A 21699-nucleotide genomic window follows, 5' to 3' on the forward strand; every position below is an offset into this window, starting at 1 on the left:
GACAGCACCTTGGGTTTTCAACATGGCTTATGTGTTTCCACCCTTCCCAATGCTTCCTCGATTGATTGCCAGGATCAAACAGGAGAGAGCATCAATGATTCTAATAGCGCCTGCGTGGCCACGCAGGACCTGGTATGCAGATCTAGTGGACATGTCGTCCTGTCCACCATGGTCTCTGCCTCTGAGACAGGACCTTCTGATTGAGGGTCCTTTCAAACATCCAAATCTAATTTCTCTGAGGCTGACTGCATGGATATATTGGTGCGAATCCAAGAGTTACTCATGGAGTAAGGTTAGGATTCCTAGGATATTGTCTTTTCTACAAGAAGGTTTAGAAAAGGGCTTATCTGCTAGTTCATTAAAGGGACAGATCTCAGCTCTGTCTATCCTTTTACACAAACGTCTGTCAGAAGTTCCAGACGTTCAGGCTTTTTGTCAGGCTTTGGCTAGGATTAAGCCTGTGTTTAAGACTGTTGCTCCGCCGTGGAGCTTAAACTTAGTTCTTAACGTTCTGCAAGGTGTTCCGTTTGAACCCCTTCATTCCATTGATATCAAGCTGTTATCTTGGAAAGTTCTGTTTTTAATGGCTATTTCCTCGGCTCGAAGAGTCTCTGAGTTATCGGCCTTACATTGTGATTCTCCTTATCTGATTTTTCATTCAGACAAGGTAGTTCTGCGTACTAAACCTGGGTTCTTACCTAAGGTAGTCACTAACAAGAATATCAATCAAGAGATTGTTGTTCCATCATTGTGCCCTAACCCTTCTTCAAAGAAGGAACGACTTCTGCACAATCTGGACGTCGTCCGTGCCCTGAAATTTTATTTGCAGGCAACTAAGGATTTTAGACAAACTTCTTCTCTGTTTGTCGTTTATTCTGGACAGAGGAGAGGTCAAAAAGCTTCGGCTACCTCTCTCTCTTTTTGGCTTCGTAGCATAATACGTTTAGCCTATGAGACTGCTGGACAGCAGCCTCCTGAAAGGATTACAGCTCATTCTACTAGAGCTGTGGCTTCCACTTGGGCCTTTAAGAATGAGGCCTCTGTTGAACAGATTTGCAAGGCTGCAACTTGGTCTTCACTTCACACTTTTTCAAAATTTTACAAATTTGACACTTTTGCTTCTTCGGAGGCTGTTTTTGGGAGAGAGGTTCTACAGGCAGTGGTTCCTTCCGTGTAAAGATCCTGCCTGTCCCTCCCGTCATCCGTGTACTTTTAGCTTTGGTATTGGTATCCCATAAGTAATGGATGACCCGTGGACTGACTACACTTAACAGGAGAAAACATAATTTATGCTTACCTGATAAATTCCTTTCTCCTGTAGTGTAGTCAGTCCACGGCCCGCCCTGTTTTTTAAGGCAGGTCTAAATTTTAAATTAAACTCCAGTCACCACTGCACCCTATAGTTTCTCCTTTCTCGTTTGGTTTCGGTCGAATGACTGGGTATGACGTAGAGGGGAGGAGCTATATAGCAGCTCTGCTTGGGTGATCCTCTTGCACTTCCTGTTAGGGAGGAGATATAATCCCATAAGTAATGGATGACCCGTGGACTGACTACACTACAGGAGAAAGGAATTTATCAGGTAAGCATAAATTATGTTTTTGTTAGGCCTCTCACTGTGTAGACAAGAAGTGGGAGGGGCCTAATTTCGCGCCTAGATGCGCATTAACTTTTGCAAACTGAGACATCCAGTTTTCCTGAAGGAGTTCCCTGAATGCTTAGGACCTCTCTGAAGGGTTTTGGTGCTTTCCAAAGTCGTTTGTATGGCAAGGTAGGGCCACAGCAGAGCTGTGGCAGTTTGTTGTGACTGTTAAAAAACGTCTATTTCGTTTTTTTGATCCGTTTTTGAAACTAAGGGGTTAATCATCCATTTGCAAGTGGGTGCAATGCTCTGTTAGCCTATTATACACACTGTAAAAATTTCGTTTGATTTACTACTTTTTTTCACTGTTTTTTAAATTCTGACCTTTTTTATTTTTCTTAAAGGCACAGTACCGTTTTTATTTTTTGCTTGTTAACTTTCTGTAAAGTGTTTTCCGAGCTTGCTGGTCTCATTGCTAGTCTGTTTAAACATGTCTGACATAGAGGAAACTCCTTGTTCATTATGTTTAGAAGCCATGGTGGAACCCCCTCTTAGAATGTGTACCAAATGTACTGATTTCACTTTGTTATAAAGACCATATTCTGTCTTTATAAGATTTATCACCAGAGGAATCTGACAAGGGGGAAGTTATGCCGACTAACTCGCCCCACGTGTCAGAGCCTTTGACTCCCGCTCAAGGGACTCACGCTCAAGAGGCGCCAAATACATCTAGCACGCCCATGGCGTTTACTTTACAAGACATGGTGGCAGTAATGGATAATACACTGTCAGCGGTATTATCCAGACTACCTGGGTTACAAGGAAAGCGAGACAGCTCTGGGGTTAGAAGGAATATAGAGCACTCTGACGCTTTAGTAGCTATTTCTGATACCCCCTCACAATATGCAGAAGCTGAGGAAGGAGAGCTTCTTTCTGTGGGTGATGTTTCTGACTCAGGGAAGATGATTCAACCTGATTCTGATATGGCAACATTTAAATTTAAGCTTGAACACCTCAGTGTGTTGCTCAGGGAGGTTTTAGCTACTCTGAATGACTGTGACGCCATTGCAGTGCCAGACTGTGACGCCATCTGCAGTGCAGATTGGATAAATACTATGCAGTGCCTGTTTTCACTGATGCTTTTCCAATACCTAAAAGGTTTTCAGAAATTATTACTAAGGAATGTACCGTTCTCTCCCCCTCCTATTTTTAAGAAATTGTTTCCAATAGATGCCGCCACACAGGACTTATGGCAGACGGTCCCTAAGGTGGAGGGAGCAGTTTCTACCCTAGCTAAGCGTACTACTATCCCTGTTGAGGACAGTTGTGCTTTCTTAGATCCAATGGATAAAAAGTTAGAGGGTTACCTTAAGAAAATGTTTATTCAACAAGGTTTTATTCTACAGCCCCTTGCATGCATTGCCCCAGTCACTGCTGCAGCGGCCTTCTGGTTCGAGTCTCTGGAAGAGGCTTTACAGGTAGAGACCCCATTGGACGATATGCTTGACAAGCTTAGAGCACTTAAGCTAGCCAATTCATTTGTTTCTGATGCCATTGTTCATTTGACTAAACTAACGGCTAAGAATTCTGGTTTTGCTATTCAGGCGCGAAGGGCGCTATGGCTTAAATCATGGACAGCTGACGTTACTTCAAAGTCTAAGCTTCTTAATATTCCCTTCAAGGGGCAGACCCTATTCGGGCCTGGTTTGAAGGAGATAATTTCTGATATCACGGGAGGAAAAGGTCATGCCCTCCCTCAGGACACGTCTAATAAATCAAGGGCCAAACAGACTAATTTTCGTGCCTTTCGAAACTTTAAAACGAGCGCGGCATCAACTTCCTCTAATACAAAACAAGAGGGAACTTTTGCCCAGTCCAAGTTGGTCTGGAGACCTAACCAGACTTGGAACAAAGGTAAGCAGGCCAAGAAGCCTGCTGCTGCCTCTAAGACGGCATGAAGGATTGGCCCCTGATCCGGTAACGGATCTAGTAGGGGGCAGACTTTCTCTCTTCGCCCAGGCTTGGGCAAGAGATGTCCAGGATCCCTGGGCGTTGGAAATTGTATCCCAGGGATATCTTCTGGACTTCAAAGCTTCCCCTCCAAAAGGGAGATTTCACCTTTCACTATTATCTGCAAACCAGATAAAGAGAGAGGCATTCTTACATTGTGTTCAAGACCTCCAAGTTATGGGAGTGATCCACCCAGTTCCAAAGGAGGAACAGGGACAAGGTTTCTATTCAAATCTGTTTGTGGTTCCCAAGAAAGAGGGAACCTTCAGACCAATCTTAGATCTCCAGATCCTAAACAAATTTCTCAGGGTCCCATCATTCAAGATGGAGACTATTCGTACCATCCTACCTATGATCCAGGAGGGTCAATACATGACTACAGTGGATTTAAAGGATGCTTATCTTCACATTCCGATACACAAAGATAATCGGTTTCTCAGGTTTGCCTTCCTGGACAGGCATTACCAGTTTGTAGTGCTTCCCTTTGGGTTAGCTACAGCTCCCAGAATCTTTATGAAGGTTCTAGGGTCACTTCTGGCAGTTCTAAGGCCACAGGGCATAGCAGTGGCCCCTTATTTAGACAACATTCTGATACAGGCGTCAAATTTCCAAATTGCCAAGTCTCATACGGACATAGTTCTGGCATTTCTGAGGTCGCACGGGTGGAAAGTGAACGAAGAGAAGAGTTCTCTATCCCCTCTCACAAGAGTTTCCTTTCTGGGAACTCTGATAGATTCTGTAGAAATGAGGATTTACCTGACAGAGACCAGGTTATCAAAACTTCTAAATTCTTGCCGTGTTCTTTATTCTACTTCTCGCCCTTCGGTGGCTCAGTGTATGGAAGTAATCGGCTTAATGGTAGCGGCAATGGACATAGTGCCGTTTGCCCGCCTACATCTCAGACCGCTGCAACTCTGCATGCTCAGTCAGTGGAATGGGGATTACACAGATTTGTCCCCTCTACTAAATCTGGATCAAGAGACCAGAGATTCTCTTCTCTGGTGGCTATCTCGGGTCCATCTGTCCAAAGGTATGACCTTTCGCAGGCCAGATTGGACAATAGTAACGACAGATGCCAGTCTTCTAGGCTGGGGGGCAGTCTGGAACTCTTAAGGCTCAGGGATCGTGGACTCAGGAGGAGACCCTCCTTCCAATAAACATTCTGGAACTAAGAGCGATATTCAATGCTCTTCAGACTTGGCCTCAGCTAGCGACAATGAGGTTCATCAGATTTCAGTCGGACAACATCACGACTGTGGCTTACTTCAACCATCAAGGGGGAACAAGGAGTTCCCTAGCGATGTTGGAAGTTTCAAAGATAATTCGTTGGGCAGAGATTCACTCTTGCCACCTATCAGCTATCCATATCCCAGGTGTAGAGAACTGGGAGGCGGATTTTCTAAGTCGACAGACTTTTCATCCGGGGGAGTGGGAACTCCATCCGGAAGTGTTTGCTCAATTGGTTCAACGTTGGGGCAAACCAGAACTGGATCTCATGGCGTCTCGCCAGAACACCAAACTTCCTTGTTACGGATCCAGGTCCAGGGATCCCAAGGCAACGCTGATAGATGCTCTAGCAGTGCCTTGGTCCTTCAACCTGGCTTATGTGTTTCCACCGTTTCCTCTGCTCCCTCGTCTGATTGCCAAAATCAAGCAGGAGAGAGCATCGGTGATTTTGATAGCACTTGCGTGGCCACGCAGGACTTGGTATGCAGATCTGGTGGACATGTCATCCTTTCCACCATGGACTCTGCCTCTGAGACAGGACCTTCTACTTCAGGGTCCTTTCAACCATCCAAATCTAATTTTTCTGAGACTGACTGCCTGGAGATTGAATGCTTGATTTTATCAAAGCGTGGCTTCTCAGAGTCAGTTATTGATACCTTAATTCAGGCACGAAAGCCTGTCACCAGGAAAATCTATCATAAGATATGGCGTAAATATCTTTACTGGTGTGAATCCAAGGGTTACTTATGGAGTAAAGTCAGGATTCCCAGGATATTATCTTTTCTCCAAGAAAGATTGCAAAAGGGATTATCAGCTAGTTCCTTAAAGGGACAGATTTCTGCTCTGTCTATTCTTTTGCATAAGCGTCTGGCAGATGTTCCAGACGTTCAGGCGTTTTGTCAGGCTTTAGTTAGAATCAAGCCTGTATTTAAACCAGTTGCTCCACCATGGAGTTTAAATTTGGTTCTTAAAGTTCTCCAAGGGGTTCAGTTTGAACCTCTTCATTCCATAGATATCAAGCTTTTATCTTGGAAAGTTCTGTTTTTGGTAGCTATTTCCTCAGCTCGTAGAGTTTCCGAGTTATCTGCCTTACAGTTTGATTCCCCTTATCTGATCTTCCATGCAGATAAGGTAGTTTTGCGTACCAAACCTGGGTTTTTACCGAAGGTGGTATCTAATAAGAATATCGATCAGGAGATTGTTGTTCCGTCATTGTGTCCTAATCTTTCTTCAAAGAAGGAACGTCTATTACACAATCTTGACGTGGTTCGTGATTTAAAGTTTTATTTACAAGCTACTAAAGATTTTCGTGTAACATCTGCATTGTTTGTTGTCTACTCTGGACAGAGGAGAGGCCAAAAGGCTTCGGCAACTTCTCTTTCATTTTGGCTAAGAATTATAATACGCTTAGCTTATGAGACTGCTGGCCAGCAGCCTCCTGAAAGGATTACAGCTCATTCTACTAGAGCTGTGGCTTCCACATGGGCTTTTAAAAATGAGGCTTCTGTTGAACAGATTTGCAAGGCGGCGACTTGGTCTTTGCTTCATACTTTTTCAAAGTTTTATAAATTTGATACTTTTGCTTCTTCGGAGGCTATTTTTGGGGGAGAGGTTTTACAGGCAGTGGTACCTTCCGTTTAAGTACCTGCCTTGTCCCTCCCTTCATCCGTGTACTTTAGCTTTGGTATTAGTATCCCACAAGTAATGGATGATCCGTGGACTGGATACACCTTACAAGAGAAAACATAATTTATGCTTACCTGATAAATTTATTTCTCTTGTGGTGTATCCAGTCCACGGCCCGCCCTGTCATTTTAAGACAGGTATATTTTATTTTTTAAACTACAGTCACCACTGCACCCTATAGTTTCTCCTTTCTCTTGCTTGTCTTCGGTCGAATGACTGGAGGTGGCAGTTAGGGGAGAAGCTATATAGACAGCTCTGCTGTGGGTGATCCTCTTGCAGCTTCCTGTTGGGAAGGAGAATATCCCACAAGTAATGGATGATCCGTGGACTGGATACACCACAAGAGAAATACATTTATCAGGTAAGCATAAATTATGTGTTTTCTACGTTCACATGGGTGGAAAGCGAATCTGGAAAAGAGTTCTCTAGTTCCATCTACAAGAGTGGTTTTCCTAGGGACAATCATAGATTCTCTGTCCATGAAGATTTTCCTGACGGAGGTCAGAAAATCCAAACTTCTTGCTTCCTGCCTTTCCCTCCAGTCTGCCTTTTGTCCATCAGTGGCTCAATGCATGGAGGTGATTCGTCTGATGGCTTCTATGGACGTCATTCATTTTGCTCGGTTCCATCTGCGACCACTGCAGCTTTGCATGCTCCATCAATGGAACAAAGACCATTCAGATTTATCGCAGAGGATAAAGATGGACCCCTAACAAGAGACTCTGTCTCGGAGCACTTGCTTCCTGAGACCTTCCTGGGTGACTACGGATGTCAGGCTGGGGAGCTGTTTGGGGTTCTCTGAAGGCTCAGGGCTTGTGGTCTCGGGAAGAATCCTCTTAAACATCTTGGAGTTGAAAGCAATATTCAGTGCCTTGACAGATTAGCCTCAATTATCTTTGGTCCGGTTTATCAGATTTCAGTCGGACATCACCTCAGTGGCTTACATCAACCATCAGGGAGGAACTCTGAGTTCCTTGGCCATGAAGCAGGTGACTCTCATTTTGCAGTGGGCAGAAGCTCACAATTGTCTTCTATCTTCCATTCACATCCCGGGGAGTGGTCTCTCCATCCGGAAGTGTTCTCTCAGATAACCCTCAGGTGGGGGGTTCCAGAGTTGGATCTGATGACATCCTGCCAAAACGCCAAGGTTCCAAAGTATGGTTCAAGGTCAAGAGATCCTCAGGCTGTTCTGATAGATGCTCTAGCGGTTCCTTGGATGTTCTCTCTGGCTTACCTGTTTCCTCAGTTTGCTCTCCTTCCACGAGTCATTGCTCGTATCAAACAGGAGAGCGCACCGGTAATCCTAATAGCTCCTGCATGGCCTCGCAGGATCTGGTTTGCGGATCTGGTACGGATGTCATCTCTACCTCCCTGGTGCTTATCTCTGAGGAAGGACCTTCTAATTCAGGGTCCTTCCTCCATCCAAACCTAGATTCTCTGAAGCTGAATGCTTGGAGATTGAACGCCTAGTTCTGTCTAGACGTGGTTTTTCTGAAGCCTTAATCTAGTTCCGTATGTTTTGCAGCAGGCTTCGTTTGAGCTGATGCATGTTGTTGATATAAAATTGTTATCTTGGAAGGTTTTGTTTCTTCTTGCTATTTCTTCTGCTCTTAGTGTCTGAGCTTTCAGCTCTGCAGTGTGATCACCGTACCTTATCTTTCATGCTGTTAGGGCGGTCCTTAGTACTAAATTGGGTTTTCTCCCTAAAGTGGTGTTGGATCTAAACATTAATCAGGAAATTGTTTTTCCTTCTTTTTGTCCTAAACCACCTTCTCATAAGGAACGTCTTTTGCATAACTTGGATGTTGTGTGTGCTCTAAAGTTTTACCTTCAAGCTTCTAAAGATTTTAGGCAATCTCCTGCCCTTTTTGTTGTTTTCTCTGAAAAGTGTAAGGGTCAGAAGGCCACTTCTTCTACTCTTTCCCTCTGGTTAAGAAGTATGATTCGTTTGGCTTATGAGACTGCTGGACTGCAGCCTCCTGAGAGAATAACGGCTCATTCCACTAGGGCTGTCTCCTCTTCTTGGGCTTTCAAAAATGAAGTTTCTGTGGAACAGATTTGCAAGGCGGCAACATGGTTCTCTTTGCTTACTTTTTCCAAATTCTACAAATTTGATACTTTGAGTAGTGAGGCTTCCTTTGGGAGAGATTTTCTTAAAGCGGTGGTGCCTTCTGTTTAGGCCCTCCTGCCTTTTATCTCCCTCCCTGTTCATTTCGTGTCCTCTAGCTTGGGTATTGGTTCCCACTAGTAATAGGAATGACGTTGTGGACTCTCCATGTCATAGGAAAGAAAACAAAATGTATGCTTACCTAATAAATTTCTTTCTTTCCGGACATGAGTCCACGACCCCGCCCTCTTTTTAATTATAATTTGGCAGTTTTTTTTTGAGTAAACCTAAGGCACCTTTTGCACAATTGTGTTTCTTCTTTTTCCATTTTCCTTCAGCCGAATGACTGGGGATTATGGGTAAGGGAAGTTGAATATCCCACTAGTAATTGGAATGACGTCGTGGACTCTCCATGTCCGGAAAGAGAGAAATTTATCAGGTAAGCATAAATTTTGTTTTTAAAAATTTAATTTTCAATAAGCCCTCATCAATAAATAATCTTAAAGCATTGCTTAAAAAACAAATAATTATAGAACCGTTCTTTGATATGTTTGACAAAATAAATAGAATTAAAGGGATAGAAAGGTCAACACTTAAATGTGCATAAATACAGTTCAATTTCACAAAAAATTTCTAGTAAAAGTTAAGTTTTTTCTGCAGCATACGCACATATTAATATTTAAACACCACAGTGTATTGCTTCAGAAGACATAATTTGTGTCATGCAAACCACCGCTGACTCTCTGAGAAGGTGCAGTGATTAAATACTGGTGCACGAGCCCTCACAGCATATGTGCGTATGCCGCAGAAAAACAGCAAGAACTTTTACTAATGGAAGTATATTGTAAACCTGTTTCTATTTCACAATGAAATTCACCTGTACACATTTTAATTTTGACCTTCCTATCCCTTTAAGTCCTTTATGAAAAATTGGGCATATTTAGATATGATTGTAAAATGTCCCAGAACAAAATGTGAATTATAAAATAAAAGAACATGAGTAGATTGGAAAGTTGTTTAAAATTGCATGTTCTATCACAAAGAAAAAAATTGGTTTTCATGTCCCTTTAATGTAAGAATTAGATTTTACATTTTGATAAAGCAGCTAATCTATAACATGGAATGCAAGTCATTGTGTAGTGTCTTATAATATTCACATAATATAATAACTCTTGGATGTAAATATATTCGCAGAAAAGGCAGTGGCTTATTTTGAAACGACTGATCAAAGTGGAGATGAGGAGGAGCAGTTAATTCAGAAGTCGTCCTGCAAAACATTTTGCCATTATGTAAATACCATTGTTGCATCCCCAAGAAGTATTGGCAAAGATGGCAAATTCCAGCTTTTGTTTTGTCTTGGTGCCAGGTAAGCAAGCTCTTTGTTCTCTTAATAATTCTATGTATAAGACATTATGGGGATGACAGGTACCCGCACATTAATACTCTGCTGTATTGGTGTTTTTATATATCTTCCATTTCTGAGATGGTATCCAGAAGAAAGCATTGGCGTTTTTTCTTCTGTTGGATAAGCCGATTTGTTCTCACTCAGAGAATGTATAAACTCCCTGAATTAAAACCCTGTCCTTCCTCTCTACGCATCCTTCTCCTGGTTGTAGATGGCCCCAGAAAAAAAAGAGAATAGAAATCCCTCTTTTTACAGTTAACTAATATTGCAAGGGTCCGGACCATCCCACCCTTCAGATTCATGTGGTCATTGGCAGGCCCTGAGAGTTTACACTTGGACAATGGTTTGTGAAATGTGGCTTAAATAATGGGTAACTCACAGAAAAATGGGAAAGACTACTTCAGACAGTATAATTATGGGTTGGGTTAGCTCAGATTCTACTCATGCTAAAGTCTAGAAAGTATTTCATGTTCCCTGGATTTTTCCATCATTCTCAGTTTACCACCTTTGCTGCTTTCCTCGTATATCTAAACAAGTAAATCGGCGCTACTGTATCTTTAAAACACTGATAATATAGGTTTCAGTAATATTCCTAAAATGACCAGGAACCAAATTATAAAATGACTAATGACATATATTAAAACAAATATTCTCAAAAAAATAAATAAAAATAAATGACCATAAATTATATAAAAATATATGTACTCATTACCCCATATAAAGTCCAAGAGGTAAGGATATAGCAGCACAATCCGTAGATTAATAGCAATGTCCGTTAAACAGCTGATTCAGCCTCCTTCAGCGGTATTTCCAGATCACCGCAACACAAACAGGGCTAGTTCAAAAAACAGAGGAGCGGCGCAAAGCGTGTTAACACTTTAATCACAAAATATAAATACAGTGACACATAAGCACTTACATGTAAAATTAAAATGTCCAATGTGAACAGCTAGAAACGCTGTATTCCACCACGGGCTGTGTTCTACCTCAGTGTTAACACGCTTTGCACCTCTCCTCTGTTTTTTTAACTTCCTCCTATATCTACTCTTGTCTCTTCTTCCTTCTACCAGCAAATCCTTTATGTATGTTTAGCATATAAGACTAAATGGATCACATACTAGGCTGTACTCTCACACCATTATTGCTTTCTGCTATTGTTGCTTCAGTGCTATTGTACATAAATGCTGTTTCAGTGAGGTGACTTTAAAAGCCTTAAAGTGGCATTGAATTAATCTTTTTATATAAGCAAGCAACAGTGAAGCAATGCATTGTAAACTATCTATGTAAAAAAAAAATGTTGTTTTATAATCAAGTAATTTGTTGCATGTTTGCTGCATTTCTCCTTCTCAAAGCACTCTTGGGTTATCGCATTTGTTGTGATCAGTTAGGGCGTTCTGTAAATTAGCTCTGACATGTATCTAAGCAATCACTGTGTGGCATTTTGTCAGATGAACTGAAAGATTAGCATACATTATCCACTGGGTAGAGTAGAAAAGTACAATTTTCAGAGACAAATTGCCCTTATACAAAGGACAAAAAAATCTAGGACCAGACTTCCTAATCTGCCTGAAAAAGATTGCATGCAAATATAGAGTATATTCTAGCTTCTGTTTTTCCTCCAATCAATCTTTCCATCTAAAGGGGAGGAGAGTCCACCGCTTCATTAATTACTATTGGAAATTAAGAACCTGGCCACCAGGAGGAGGCAAAGACACCCCAGCCCAAAAGGCTTAAATACCTCCCCCACTTCCCTCATCCCCCTTTCATCACAGGAGGGTGGCAGAGGAGTGCCGGAGTTTCTGAGTAGTCTCTTATGGAGGGTAGTACTCTTCGCAGTGGGAGTTTTAAGTAGTCCTGTCAGCCTCTCAGTGAGAGCCTGGGCGAAAGTTAGAGTCCGGAGATGCAGGGAGAGTCTTTCTGCAAAACCATCCCGACTCATGTTAACAGCTCCATAAGCAATCAGCATTGACGAGTTTCGCTGCCTACTTTCTTTACTCCAGTCCATGTCAGGAGCGAGGCTACTAACCTGTCACACTAGAAGGGCCGTGTTCCTGTTCCACAGTGTAGATTCTGGTAAGATCGTTTAATTTTGTATTAATAATGATAACATAGAAGACAGAGTCACAGTGTGGCGCCTTTTTATTTTTACAGAATCAAGGGTTAATATTTCTGGAAGGGGGATTATTGAACAGGGGGGTTTATAATGATATTGTTTATTGTGTCATTGCTGCATTATGTGCGAGATGAGGCTCTGGCAATGTGTGGAACTTTCAGGTTACTTGCAGAAACTTTCTGCGGCCATTTTTTGGCACGTTTTTTTCCCTAGTGCAGGGGCGGTCCTGCCAGGCATTCCATGTGACTGGGTGTGGCTATCTATCCTTCCTGTTGATCTGTGGCACAGGAGACATAGCGGTTTCTGTAGTCCGGGTCCTAGGAGGTGGTGAGTACCCCCGCCATTGGTGGTATAAAGGTGCCTTTTTAATAAATAAAGTTAGTCTAACCAAACGCGCAAGCGATGGAGGACTCTGACACGTTGGAAGGCTCTCCTTCCTTAATAAAGTCTCATTCCTGTGTTTATTGTGAGGAGGTTCTGGTAGATTAGCCTATGCTCAACTATGTTCCACATGTCTTGATAAAGTTACGTCCACCTCTGAGGGTTCTTCGTCCTGGGAGGTGCGTTCCCTACATTCATCTCCGATTGCACATGCAGCGCCCCGGGGTCCAACAGTTACTCCTTAGAGAGAGATTCGTTGGCAGTCAGACTTTGCAGACCAACTGGAATCAGCGGTTTCGAAAGAGATCCATGCCTTACCACGTTCTGCTAAGCGCAAGCGTAGGGTTTATCTTAGCGGCCCGACCCAGGGTTTGTCCTTGCCGATGGAAGATCCAGAGGCTCTATACCATGACGAGGCCCACTTCTGGGTCGGAGTCCGTGTCATCTAAACCTCCGGCGGCGGAGGAGCCAGGTTATAGGTTTAGGATGGAGAATTTGCGCTTTCTGCTATGGCAGGTGCTTGCTACTCTGGAGGTTCCGGAAGCTAAGATACTGGAGTAACCTGCAATTCCTAAGCTTATCAAGGTATACGTAGGATTACATCCGCCAGAGGACAGATTCCTTCAAACCTGTCTTCAAGACCAGAGAAGAGAGAGTCCTATCTAGAGTGTGTAAGAGATCTCGCCTCTCTCTGGGTTATCGTACCAGTACCCCTAGCAGAAAGGGGGCTAGGGTACTATTCCAACCTTTTTTTGGTTCCAAAGAAGGAGGGCACGTTCCGCCCGATTCTGGACCTAAAGTGTTTAAACAAGTTTTTGAGTATTCCATCGTTCAAAATGGAAACGATCATGTCTATTCTGCCCCTAGTTCAAGAGGGGACAGTTCATGACAACTGTGGACTTGAAGGACGCTTACCTTCATGTGCCAATTCACAGGGACCACTTCAGGTTCCTAAGATTTGCGTTTGTGTGTCCCTTCCTTTCGGTCTGGCGACGGCCCCTAGAGTCTTCACGAAGGTTCTGGGGGCGCTGCTTGCAGTGGCCAGATCCAGGGGCATTGCGGTGGCGCCTTACCTGGACGACATCCTAGTTCAGGCGCTGTTATGCGGCCTCGCAGAGGATCATTAGAGGGCTCTTCTTCTTTTGCTCCAATCTCACTGTTGGAAGATCAATGCAGGAAAGAGTTCCCTGATTCCCAGCAACAGGGTGGCGTTCCTGGGCATGATAATAGAATATATGTCCATGAAGATATTTCTCAAAGATCAGCGGCGCAGGAAGCTTGCGTCCACCTGTCTTGCCCTTCAGTCCTCCACAAGTTGTTCGGTGGCTCAATGTATGGAGGTGATAGGTCTCATGGTGTCGAGCATAGATGTCGTCCCATTCGCCAGGTTCCATCTCAGACCTCTTCAATTGTGCATGTTGAGACAGTGGAACGCCGATCATTCAGATCCATCACAGCTGATATCCATGGATGCTCGGACTCAGAACTCCCTCGCTTAGTGGATTCGTCCGGAGCAACTGTCCATGGGGACATCCTTCTTGCGGCCGTCCTGGGAGATTGTGACCACGGACGCCAGTCTGACAGGATGGCACAAGGAAAGTGGTCTAGAGAGGAGTTTCTTCTTCCGATCAACATCCTAGAACTACGAGCAATTTACAATGCTCTGAAGGCATGGCCTTCTCGGGAGTCGGTTAGTTTCATCAGATTCCAGACCGACAACATTACCGCGTGGCTTATATCAACCATCAGGGGGGTACAAGGAGCTTCCTTGCGATGAGAGATGTGTCTCGAAATCTGGAGTGGGCAGAGTCCCACAACTGCTCGCTCTCAGCGATTCACATTCCAGGTGTGGACAACTGGGAAGTGGACTTTCTCAGCAGACAATCCTTCCATCCGTGGGAATGGTCTCTTCACCCCGAGGTGTTTGCAGAGATTTGTCACAGATGGGGAGCGCCGGAGATAGATCTCATGGCGTCCAGACTCAATTGCAAGCTACCTCGATACGGGTCGAGGTCCAGGGATCCCCAGGCAGAGCTGATAGATTAAAAAGTCACTTGCTGTGTGGCATCTAACAACTAAAGTCCACGTAGTAGGATATGTGTAAGATGTCTGTATGTCATTTAATTTTCATTATTCAATGAAGATATGTGAACAAGAAAGTTCCTACTCACTCACCCAGCTGTCCGTTGGCTCACTGTGTTTCTGTCAAGACTTCTCGGCTTAGGAATCGGCCTGTCCACGGAGGGTACCCTCTGACAGAAGCAAATACTTCGCCGGTTAGGCTTAAACCTCTTTGGCGTGCCTCCTGCCTTGGTACCTTTTCCCCTCCTGGGTCCTTTCCTCGCTTCACTGCTTGGCGTCTGACGTGTCCTGCGAGCACCTGACGGCTGTCCACACCTCTCCTTCTCGGATCCTCCTGCTTTCACAGGTGGGTGTTGGTGTGTGCGATCACTAGGTATGGGCCGTGCTGTAAAATCATCCGTGCCTGCTCGATTTCTTTGTCATCTGTGTTAAGTGTAATAAGCGGCACCGGAGACAGTTTGCACTTAAAAATAGCGACTTTATTCAGGCAATGGACTCCTTAACAAAGCGTATACTATGTGACAATATTGTGCCAAAGAATTGCACTCCATGAACTATTGCTGACACGTTTCAGCCCTTGTGGCCGTAGTCAGCTACGACTACGGCCACAAGGGCTGAAACGCGTCAGCAATAGTTAATGGAGTGCAATTCTTTGGCACAATATTGTCACATAGTATACGCTTTGTTAAGGAGTCCATTGCCTGAATAAAGCCGCTATTTTTAAGTGCAAACTGTCTCTGGTGCCGCTTATTACTTAACACAGAGCTGATAGATTCCTTAGTGGTTCCTTGGGGATTCAGCCTAGCTACATTTTACCACCGTTACCACTTCTACCTCGTGTAGTGGCACGCATTAAACAGGAGCGGGCCCCGGCCATTCTGATTGCTCCTTCGTGGCCGCGGAGGACGTGGTTTGCGGATCTGGTGGGGATGTCATCCTCTCCACTGTGGAGGTTACCCTATTGCAGGGATCTACTGTCACAGGTCCCCTTTCAACATTGAAATTTTGATTCTCTGAGGCTGACTGCGTGGAGATTGAACCCTAGTCTTAGCCAAGAGAGGCTTTTCAGAAACTGTGATTCATACTTTAATTCAGGCAAGTAAGCCAGTCACTCATCGCATCTACCACAAGGTGTGAGAAGCATGGATATCATTGGTATAAGGTGAAGGTATCTTCAAGAAGGTTTGGAGAAGGGTCTTGCCGCTAGTTCCTTAAAGGGACAGATTTCGGCATTATCAGTTTTGTTGCATAGGAGACTCGCTGAGCTTCCTGACATTCAATCTTTTGTTCAGGCTCTAAAGACAGGCCTGATTCTAGACAGTCGGCTCAACCTTGGAGCTTAAACTTAGTCCTTAAGGTTTTGCAGAGGGTTCTGTTTGAACCTATGCATTCCATTGACATTAAGATTCTGTCCTGGAAGGTTCTCTTCCTGTTGGTTATTGCATCGGCACGCAGAGTATCTGAACAAGCTGCCTTGCAATGTGATCCTCCTTATCTGGTGTTTCATGTGGATAAGGCTGTACTTCGTACTGGGTTGGGGTTTCTTCCCAAACTGGTGTCCATAGCCGTAACATCAATCGGGAAATTGTTGTTCCTTCTTTGTGTCCTAACCCTTCTTCTTCAAAGAGAGGTTACTTCATAACCTGGATGTGGTTCGTGACTTGGAGTTCTATCTTCAGGCTACAAAGGATTTCAGACAGTCTACATCTCTTTTTGTGGTGTATTCTGGGAAGCGCAAGGGACAAAGGGCCTCTGCTACTTCATTGTCTTTTTGGTTGAGGAGCTTGTTTTGCTTGGCTTATGAGACAGCGGGACATAAGCCTCCTCAGAGGATTACAGCTCATTCAACTAGAGCTGTGGCTTCGTCTTGGGCCTCCAAGAATGAGGCCTCTATGGAGCAAATTTGTAAGGCGGCTACCTAGTCCTCCTTACACACTTTTACAAATTTGACGTTTTTGCTTCTGCGGAAGCTGTTTTTGGGAGAGAGGTTTTGCAGGCTGTGGTGCCCTCAGATTAGGTCCGCCTTTTACCCTCCCGGTTTCATTCAGTGTCCCCTAGAGCTTGGGTATATGTTCCCAATAGTAATAAATGAAGCCGTGGACTCTCCTTCCCTTTAGATGGAAAACAAAAATTATGCTTACCTGATAATTTCATTTCCATCGAGGGGAGGAGAGTCCAGAGCTCTGGCCCGTATCTCTGTTGTGTGGCCCTAAATTTATTCATCTTCTGGCACCTTTTTTACCCTGATATTTCTCCTAATGTTCCTGGATCCCTCGGCAGAATGACTGGGGGATAAGGGAAGTGGGGGGAGGTTTTTAAGCCTTTGGCTGTGGTGTCTTTGCCTCCTCCTGGTGGCCAGGTTCTTAATTCCCAGTAGTAGTGAATGAAGCCGTGGACTCTCCTCCCCTCGATGGAAATGACATTATCAGGTAAGCATAATTTATGTTTTTTAAACTCCAGAGGTACCCTGACAAGTAAGTTGTGCAAAGAACAACCTTGATAGAGTCTGCCGTGCCTCAGAGGTCATGGTTCTTATTACTAGTCTTCCTGCCATAAGTACTGGTCGTTATCTCATTCACAGTCTCATTCCATTATCCAAAGAACACCTGACTTCTCAATATATATGATGAACTTGTAGCCCTGAAATCTTATCGCCTGCTATTTCCTTCTAAATACAGAGAGTACACAGCTGCATTCATTACTTGTGGGAAATACAGCACCTGGCCACCAGGAGGAGGCAAAGACACCCCAGCCAAAGGCTTAAAGGGACACTGAACACAATTTTTTTCTATTGTGATTCAGATAGAGCATGCAATTTTAAGCAACTTTCTAATGTACTCCTATTATCAAATTCTCTTGGTATCTTTATTTGAAATGCAAGAATGTAAGTTTAGATGCCGGCCAATTTTTGGTGAACAACCTGTGTTGTCCTTGCTGATTGGTGGGTAAATTCACCTACCAATAAACAAGTGCTTTCCATGGTTCTGAACCAAAAAAATTGCTTAGATGCCTTCTTTTTCAAATAAAGAAAGCAATAGAACGAAGAAAAATTGATAATAGGAGTAAATTAGAAAGTTGTTTAAAATTGCATGCTGTATCTGAATCACGAAAGAAAAAATTTGGGTTTAGTGTCCCTTCAAATACCTCCCCCACTTCCCTCATCCCCCAGTTATTCTTTACCTTTCATAGAAACATAGATATTGACGACAGATAAGAGCCATAGGCCCAGCAAGTCTGCCAGATATTACCGAACAGTATAGACTTATCTAGTTAGTAGGATAGCCTTATCCTTGTCCCAGGCATTTTTAAAGTCCCCCACAGTGTTTGTCATTACTACCTCTTGAGGAAGTTTATTCAATAAATCTTTAAAGAAGTGCTTTCTCAAATTACTCCTGAATCTACTACCCTTCAGCTTGAGATCATGACCCCTTGTTCTTGAATTTTCCATTTTATGTAAAATACTCACAGCCTCAGTTTTACTAAGCCCTTTAACATACTTGAAAGTTGCTATCATATCACCTCTTTCCCTTCTCTCCTCTAAGCTATACGTATTTAGTTCATTGAGCCTATCCTGGTAAGTTTTATTTTTTTGGTAAGTTTGTTAATATCCTTCTGAAGATATGGCCACCAGAACTGCACACAATACTCAAGATGAGGCCTAACTAATCTATAAAGTGGCATAAGAACCTTACTATTTCTGCTGCAAATACCTCTACCGATACATCCAAGCATTCTGCTAGCCTTACTCGCTGCATTACTACATTGTTTACTAAGTTTAAAATCATCTGAAATAATAATTCCCAAGTCCTGCTCCTCATCTGTAACAGTAAAGTGTCATTGAGTCTGTAATTGTCATTGAGCCTGTAATTAACATTTGGATTTCTTCCCTAAATGCATTATTTTACACTTTGCTGTGTTAAACTTTAGATCCCAGTCGTTTGTCCAATCCTCCAATTGTTTTATATTACTTCTCAATTTGTCTACCCCCCCCCCCCCCCCGGAACATCCACGCTACTCTGTAGCCCTTTGCTGATATCACAGATAAATATGTTAAACAAAACAGGCACCAGAACTGACCCCTGAGGAACACCACTAGTAACAGCCCCCTCTGCTGAATGAACTCCATTTACTAGGACACTTTGGATACCGTTTGAATTAGTTTGTGTGGGACGGAGTCAAATGCTTTGCTGAAATCTAAATATGCTACATCAACTGCTCCACCCTTGTCTAATACTTTTGTTACGTAATCAAAGAAGTCAATTAGATTAGTCTGACATGATCACCCTGAAGTAAAACCATGCTGATTTCATCACAGGTGGTTGACAGAGAAGTGTCGGAAGAATTCAGAGTAGTTCCTTAGGAATGGTATCTGCCCTTTCAGATGGGACTGGAGTTTTAAATAATCTTGTCAGCCTCTCAGTAAGAGCATTGGTGAAAGTTAGTCTGGAGATGCAGGGAGAGTCTTTCTGCGAAACCATCCAGACTCATATTAACAGCTCCTTAAGCAATCGGCGTTGACGAGTTTCGCTGCCTGCTTTCTTCACTCAAGTCCATGTCAGAAGCGCTGCTACAATCTGTCAAACTTGAAAGACCATGTCGCTGTTCCACGGCATAGATTTTGGTAAGATAGTTTCATTTTTTACACACATGGTAACGATAGAAGACGGGGTCTCAGTGGGACTCCTTTATCTTTATGGAATAAAGGGTTAATATCTCCTGAGGGGGATTATTGAACAGTGGGGTCTTGTTAATCATGTTTGGTATGTGTAGGAGACGTTTTGGGCTTATAGGCTGTTACAGAACATACAGGTTATAGAGCAGCGCAGTTTTTTTAAGCTCCCATGCTTTTCCTTAGCAGGGGTGGTCCTGCATGACGCACCATGTGACTGGGACTAGTCACGTCTTGTTTTCCATTTCCGGTTCCTGATGAGTGGCTGCGGAGAGGAGTTAATTTCTCTACCTGTCTGGGTCATAGGAGGTGGTGAGTGCCCCAGCCATTGGGGGTTTAAGGTGCCAGTTGTTTTTTTGACTTAAAATTTTAATTAGAATTATGGAGGATTATGATATTCTAGAGGATTCCTCTGATACAGATTTTGATACCTGCGTATGTTGTGAGGAGGGGTAGACCAGCCCGCTAAATAATGTTCTGTATGCCGCAATAGGGTGTTTTCTTTAAACAATGTTGAGATGTTAGAGACCACTGAGCCGTCTACCTCTGAGGATTCTTTGTCCTGTGAGGTGTGTTCCCTAGAATCTACACATGCAGTTCCCCTAAGTACCATTACTCCTTGGTCTGAGGGAGACTTTTTTTCCCACCGGAGGTTACTGCGCGTTTTTGCATGGCCATCTCTATTGCTTTAGCGTGTTTAGCGAATGGTTAATCAGTGCTCTCCTACCCTTGGGCCGTCATGTAAAAGGACGATTGTGCCTGCAAATATAGCCTGTTGGTTAGCTTAGCTGCCTGGCAAGCGGAAGGTTGCAGATCGATACCAGCTGCGGTTCCTTTCTCTGTTATGTGTTTTCGGAAGCAGTTTTTGCTTTCTGTTTGTGCTCCAGTTCCAGAGGATCATTGTTCTTCCAGGTGTTCAGTTGTTTTGCTAGGGCTCTTCCTGCAGCTGGGCCGTCAAGTCAATTCCTTGCTCCTTTTGGGGTTGGATTATCCTTCAGGAGTTACATCGGGTTTCCTTTGTACCTGTGCAGGAGGTGGTCTTTGAATTCTTTTTACAGGACCTATTTCGTCGCCTATTTCTACGCGTCATAGTTTCTGTGTTGCACTTTGCAATAAGTTCTTCCTTATTGTGGTCTTCCTTCTAATAAGGCTATCCGAGTTTTTTTCTCCCTAAGATTGTCGTATCCTTGTCCAAATGGGAAGAGGTTCTTCCTTTTTTGGGGAATCTTACGGTCTATTCATCAGATTTGACCGTTTTTTTTCCTGTGTTTGCAAGGGGATTGCAAGGTTTTGGAAGCGGATAACTTCCTTCTTGGTGGTGGAGGAGTGTTTTTCGTTGGTTCTGGGAGACAGCGGGACACGAGCCTCCTCCAGAGGTTTATGGCTCAGTTCGAGTACAGTGACATATTTTTGGGTCTCTGACATGAGATCCTATGGTTCTGATTGTTGGGCAGCTGCTTGGTCCTCCTAATATTCTTATTCTTTTTATTTTTGCTTCTGTCAAGGAAGCCTTTGGGAGATTGGTTTTCTTACAGTGCTCTTATGTTGGGCCGCCTCTTATTTGTACCCTCCCGTTAACATTCAGTGTCCTCTGAAGCTTGGGTATAATTTCCCACAAGTAATGAATGCAGCTGTGGACTCCCTGTATTTAGAAGGAAAACATAAATTATGACTTACCAGATAATTTATTTTCTTTCGATACAGGGAGAGTCCAAAGCTCCCGCCCATGCGCTCCGGTGGGCGGCCCTAAATTTAAGTTTTTTTCTGGCACCTTTTTCACCCTGATATTTCTCCTCCTTTTCCTTGTTCCCTCGGAAGAATGACTGGGGGATAAGGGAATTAGGGGTGGTATTGACGCCTTTGGCTGGGGTGTCTTTGCCCCCTCCTGGTGGAAAGTTTATGCATTACCCACAAGTAATGAATGCAGCTGTGGACTCTCCCTATATCGAAGGAAATTATCTGGTAAGTCATCATTTATGTTTTTTGATATATGGATTCCTAATGTATTAATCATTTGAGCTCTAGACAGGGGCGGATAACCTCTAAACACTAATCCTGCTAGTCATGTGTTAATTGTGATAGGATGTGAGAGGAAACCAAGAAGGAAAATATATTTCTGCAGGTTCAGATCCACATCATATAAAGGTGATCAGATATTCAAATTGAGTTGGTGCTTATCCAGCTTCCCTTCACTTGATTCTGAAGCCCAGTAAACCTCAAGATTTTTGTCTTCAGGCAATTTCTTTTTACTCCACATGGGCTTTGAACTATTAAATCAATAGTGTAAGCGCTACTTCTGAAAAAGATATAGTAAAGCTGTCTTGTAAGGTAATTTTTGTAATAATCTTGGGAAACTGCATGAGATAGAAACGGCTTTAAAGCAAGCACAGCCTTAAAACACATACGCTGTTTCTTTTTAAATTAATTTACCCTTGTAGT

The 21699-nt window shown here is 43.4% G+C and overlaps 1 protein-coding gene across 3 annotated transcripts in view; it reads left to right on the top strand.

The window, feature by feature from the left end:
* The window catches only part of DENND5B (DENN domain containing 5B), a 254424-nt gene that overhangs the window by 223512 nt on the left and 9213 nt on the right, over positions 1–21699 (top strand). For all 3 annotated transcript variants that reach the window (XM_053719025.1, XM_053719026.1, XM_053719027.1), the window contains one exon: positions 9805–9976. In XM_053719025.1, coding sequence (XP_053575000.1) covers positions 9805–9976 — 172 coding nt within the window. The remainder of the gene's footprint in view (positions 1–9804; positions 9977–21699) is intronic.

Source organism: Bombina bombina, chromosome 6 (assembly GCF_027579735.1).
Source record: "Bombina bombina isolate aBomBom1 chromosome 6, aBomBom1.pri, whole genome shotgun sequence".
Lineage (NCBI taxonomy): Eukaryota > Metazoa > Chordata > Amphibia > Anura > Bombinatoridae > Bombina > Bombina bombina.